Genomic DNA, 5614 nt, shown 5'->3' on the forward strand with positions numbered 1-5614 from the left:
TAAGGTTAAAAACCTTACGTACACATCACTTGTCCGTCCAGTCGGCGAATACTCTTCCCCTGTCTGGGATCCGTACAAAAAGCAACACATTACTCAGGTTGAGCAGGTACAGCGTAAGGCAGCCAGGTTTGTCTTCAATGATTATAAAGACAGATCACCTGGAGCAGTTTCAAATTTAATTAAATCATTTGAATGGGAAAATTTAGAAATAAGAAGGAAAAAAAGCTAGATTAACTATAATAAATTGGGGGGAAGTTCCTAAGGACAATTTAACAATATCTGATAGACGTACTAGGGGGAAACATACATTTAGGCAAATATCAACAAATAAAGATTTCTATAAATTTTCATTGTATCCTCGCACTGTTTCGGACTGGAACTCACTACCTGAAGCAATAGGCATGTCTGACACCCTGGAATCCTTCAAAAGTGGCATATCCACTCTAACATTTGAAGAATCCACAACAACTTATTAAACTACAAAGCCACTGTACATAATATATATATATGTTATTGTTAATGATTTTTTTTTGTCATATTATTTTTAAATTAAGTTCATATGTACATAGCACACAAGTTCCGGGAAGTTTTACACTCCTACCTAGGAGTCTACTTCCGTATTCGGAAGAAGAAGAAGAACTAAGGTACTACGTAGTAACAATCAGTTCCTGCTCCTCTAATGCGCCACTCGATGTATTGCTTATGTGTAGTATTTATGTCATTAACGAGGAAATTTTAAAGTATGACGAGATTTTAGCTACCACAAGCGGAATATCTCCATGATGAAAGATGGTTAATACATAAGAATGAATAAACGAGAGTCCAAAGATACCAGAGGGACTTTCAAATTCCCAAAACGATAACAGACTGACGACGCCATGGCTAAAAAGGAAAACAACCAACAGACAAATATTGGTACACAAAATACAACATATAAAACTAAAAGCCTGAGGAACACAAACTCCATCAAAAACTAGGGGTGATCTCAGATGATCCGGAATGGTAATTAGAACATCTCTTCGATGCTTAATCTGTTCACGGTTTCGAATATTTGAAGTTCTTACGATTTGTTTGTTTCCTACTTAAATTTGTTCTGTTCTTATTCAATATATGAGATTTCAACATCGGTAAACTACTGTTGCTTTAGTTTGTGATGTTCACACATTATCTATCAGTAAAAGTTGACCTCATAGTACTGTAGTTGACTAATCTTTCTTTTTGGTATTATTAAGTTGTTGTTTTTGTTTTGTGTTACTTTGACTTTTTAATTTCTTTCTTTATAAGTGTTCCATATTAATGTTGAGACAGAAACGCGCTCAGAACGTTAATGCTGTTGTCTGCAACTCCAGACTTTCATTCATTTTAATAGATTTTATTTGTAAAGTAAAATTAATGTAAGATTAAATTATGCAACTTCACATTATAAACACGATTTTGCTTCTTCTAAATAGAACAATTATAGTGATTATAAAAGTGTATTTGCTCTAAAAAGAAAGCTCTAGTCAACTGTTGTTCTTCACAATTAAGATAAACTTTTCAATTTACATGTATTTTTATTATAAACAAAACAGATGAATACATAAATTACAAACTTCATGAACTTGTCAAATATTGCACAAAAGTAAAACAAAATGAGCCGGGTGAACCTATGAAATTCTTAAATGACTAAATGATTGTAACAAACAAATATGCTAAGAAATTTCAACTTTATTTTTAACCAATTTCCTTGAATTAACAGGTTTCCATGCAAAATCTATTTTACTAACAACTTCAACTGTCTTCTTTGAGTATTTCATTCGCCTTAAGAATACACGACACCCATGATTCGCAGATACTTTCCTTACGCGTCGCATAATTCTACTTTTCTGATATTTCGACTGAAATAAAACATCTTCCCAATTAGTCGTCTGCATTAACTTCGATCTCCGTTGGTCGAACACACAACTGTATACAACATGCAGTTTTCTACCTGGTGTGGTTTGAACTGCTAGTTCATAAACACCTTTGTCATTTGAAAGCTTTTTAAAAGCTATCTTTTTCTTCCAGTACCTGTTTGCATTGTATAATCGACGAGTCTTGAACTCATTTGTATGAAGGTCTTCAGGGGAGTAAACAAGACGCCATCTGGTGGACGATTTACATGAACACCTTTTATCGAATTGTGTTGTACTCAAGCTTTCCCTAAATTCCTACAAAATAGAAAGTTCTTTATTTACTTTTCTTCTATATCGAGCTTTTATTTACATTTTACATACGAAATTTCTTACTTAAAAAAAACCAAATTATTTTATAAATTTTATATTTATATAGGCAAAAACTAAGCATATTACCCTTCTATAATGCATAAAATTTAATTGTATATATTTTATCTTGTATAGATCTATTATTTTAATACTTGTTATTGCGTCATAAGAAAGTTCAACATATCATGTAAAATAATACATTCAAATATATATTTAAGAAATTTATTTAAAAAGATGCTTCAAATATATACACACCTTTAATGGCCGTTTTAACTTTGCTTTCTTCCTTTGAGTATTATTGTTATAATCAACTGCTTTTGTGTCCGTTGGAATAACAGATGCCTTGCGTTTTCTACAAATTGGTATCACTGTTGCAATTTTAGCGGAAGTTGGTGGACCATGAACTATGACTGTCGTTCCGCTTGTTGTACTTTTAGTGGAGTCACCTCTCCGTAAAGTCCCGAATAAACCTTCTACATCTTTCGGAACGTTCTCAGATGTACCAAAACGTGACCGGACTTCGTTTTCATAGTTCTGAAATTTAAAAAAAAAATAAGTAAAGGCATGGAACTGCAACCTTGAAAATAACATACTACCAAGCCTAGTGTATTTTTTTTTTTCTTTTATTAACGGTTTTATGTGAGTTTTTTTTTGTGATATATTTTTTTGTATTGTAACTCTTTTTTTAATATATATATATATATATATTTGATTTTTTTTGTCAGTTTAATCATTTCTTAGCATATATTGTCGTACGTTTCAATAAACATATTGCTATTACTGACTCTTTTTTTTTAATTTTCCTGTGTTTGAGTATAATCATCTTCGCTTGTCAAGGGTTACAACTCCCCTCTTCTTGAAGAGGAGGGGAGCGGATCGTATCCCTTGGCTAGCTGAGGGGAGCGGATCGTATCCCTTGACTAGCGAAGATGGAGCATTATATGCATGCCGTAGGATTTCTAACTAACAAACCTACCATTAAGAAGTCTTCCCCTCGCTCAGCGTAACAAATAGCCATCATTAGATCACAAATGTTTGAAAATTCTGTTAATTTAAGATAATGTCCGTTAGTTCCTGTTGCTAAACTTCTGTAGAACTCGTCAACTCCTTCAAAGTTAAACACCTGAACCCCATACACTTTTATACCCTGAAAATTAAATACAGAATTAAGAAAAAAAAGTAGAATATTACATAATAATAACTCAATTATAGACTTTTGTTTCACTATTTTCTTTTCAACATAATTAAATTATGTCATGATGTTTTTACATTTGAAATTTCCACATATAAACATATATATTTAGAATTTTAAAGTGTTTTCTTCTTTAAAATTTGCTGTCTTAACTATTGCTAATGTATATCAATTACCGATAATTTCATAAGTTTTAATTCTTCTCTCCAATCAATATTGTCCACATTCTGTTCATAGCTTGGTTCATGTGGATTAGCATCACCTATCATCACAAGAATTCTTTGTGAACCTGGAGTCCATGAACTTTTTTGTCGAACCATGCGCAGAACGAGCTCGTAACATTCATCCTCATCGCCTCCACCGGTACCTTCAATATTCTGTACAAACTGACAGAGTTCACCAACATTTTGACACAGGTCAATTTCTTTTGTTAAATAAAAGACATCCTTGTCGCAATAGTCGCCATGTGCAATAACCCCTATTCTGATTCCGGGAATGTCAGATTGCAAGCGTTGTATCATATCTTGCAGTCGGCTTTGAACTTCATCTAATATCGATGACATTGAACCCGTGGTATCAAAGGAAAATATTATTTCTAACAATCCCCCTGGTGGAACATGTAAACTAGCTGTGCTAGCCATTTTTGTTATGTTACAAACTTCAGTCTAACTAAAATGGTTGATAGAAAAATAAAAGCTTTATTTATATACCTAGTATCATGTGATGGGAGTTGTGAAATAATCAATATAGTATATTAGTTCAAACTTGTCTTGTAAGTAAAGGCAAGGGAAAATCCCGAGATGTTTCGCGTGCAGTTAAATATTTACATGAACAGTTTTCAAATTCTCCCAAACTATAAATACTGCGTAAACCATTGTAAACGTGGCATTTAGAACTTTCGTTATGAAAATATGTTTTGAAAGTACTTTTGAAATTAAAATATATGAATTTCATGAGGTAAAATTGATCTATATAGCATGCAAAACAAAGAATAATTTTTTTTATGTGGAATAGGGAGAAATTAGAATACTAGTATTTGACGATGAAAAAATAAGAAAGGGAACATGATACTTGAATATAAACAAGTCAAAATGAGTTGAGAATTTTAATAGAATTAAATATAGTTTTTATTTTAAACCTTTATTTCATACATTTGATATGATCTCCGTTAAAACAGAACACACAGCATTGTTAATACTCATAAGTTCTCCCTACTATAACTTAGTATGACGTGGACGTATTATATGTATGTAAACAAATAAAACTCTGAAGACATGCAATCAAGAGGTTTTCAGTTGAATTTTTCATTAAACAAAATTAAATGAAATTTAAAACATGGTACTAGATAGCGAAAAAAACGGACAGTATGTAAAAATGCTATCTCTCTTCTATATTTCAACCTTAATTCTCCTAACTTATCGTCATAATGTCTATTAAATTCCCCCAACATCTCCCAGCTCAATTCTTAGTTCTGACCAAACCGATCATCATGTACACTGCAGGAATAACCAATGTATGTCAAATTCGAGAACATAGACCGGGTGATCTATTGCAATTATTTGTCGTCTTTCGTCTGTCGTCCGTCGTCCGTTAACTTTCCGCATTTTTATCTTTTTCTAAAACTACCTCATCATTTTTAACACTTTACAGAATTAATGTATGGAAATAATAATAAAACGAGATATGGGGTATACTTTAAGCAGCACTATTCGAAAATCAAAAGACATCAAAGATAAACATAGGCCTTCAACCATATACAGTGCTGTGAATAATTTCAACCGTGGCTACCTACCATCAACTACACATTATTCACCAAATTACAAAAAATAAAATATTTAGATATATAACGAAAGACAACCATTGAATAGGTTCCTGACTTGGGACAGTCACATAATTTGAAGGTTAGACTATAGTTTTTTTTATGAATCGACCCTTAAACTTTTGATATCGATAAGTGCTATAACAAAATGTACATAAAAGAAATACACTAAAAAGCAATCAATTTTGTTGATAAAAGTTAATAGAGAACAAAAAAATAAGTAAAAGAAAAGCATCAATAAGTAATACCGTATCAAAGAATGTTCGCAGTTGCTGAAATTACTGAAGTTTTGCAAAGATATATAAATTATTTGAAACACTTTAACCACATTAAAACAGTTGAAGTTCGCCTGTTGCTGAA

General features: G+C 32.0%; 1 protein-coding gene across 1 annotated transcript; it reads right to left on the reverse strand.

Moving 5' to 3' along the window:
* Nucleotides 1–1533: 1533 nt before the first annotated feature.
* LOC143082688 (uncharacterized) lies at nt 1534–4121 on the reverse strand. The gene is made up of 4 exons (XM_076258499.1): nt 3612–4121; nt 3220–3390; nt 2499–2777; nt 1534–2189 (listed from the first exon to the last, which is right to left on the reverse strand). Exons 1-4 carry the CDS (start codon nt 4074–4076, stop codon nt 1692–1694), a joined length of 1413 nt encoding a protein of 470 aa, XP_076114614.1. The 5' UTR covers nt 4077–4121; the 3' UTR covers nt 1534–1691.
* Nucleotides 4122–5614: the final 1493 nt, after the last annotated feature.

The sequence above is a fragment of the Mytilus galloprovincialis genome, chromosome 7 (genome assembly GCF_965363235.1).
Source record: "Mytilus galloprovincialis chromosome 7, xbMytGall1.hap1.1, whole genome shotgun sequence".
NCBI classification, from domain to species: Eukaryota; Metazoa; Mollusca; class Bivalvia; order Mytilida; family Mytilidae; genus Mytilus; species Mytilus galloprovincialis.

Excerpts from the sequence above, each read along its gene's own strand:
- LOC143082688 (XM_076258499.1), bottom strand. The coding sequence starts at position 4,076 with ATGGCTAGCACAGCTAGTTTACATGTTCCACCAGGGGGATTGTTAGAA. Across the intron at positions 3,391-3,611 it reads TAAAACTTATGAAATTATCG|GGTATAAAAGTGTATGGGGT; the intron begins GTAATTGATATA and ends TTTAATTTTCAG. Across the intron at positions 2,778-3,219 it reads GAGGGGAAGACTTCTTAATG|AACTATGAAAACGAAGTCCG; the intron begins GTAGGTTTGTTA and ends TTTAAATTTCAG.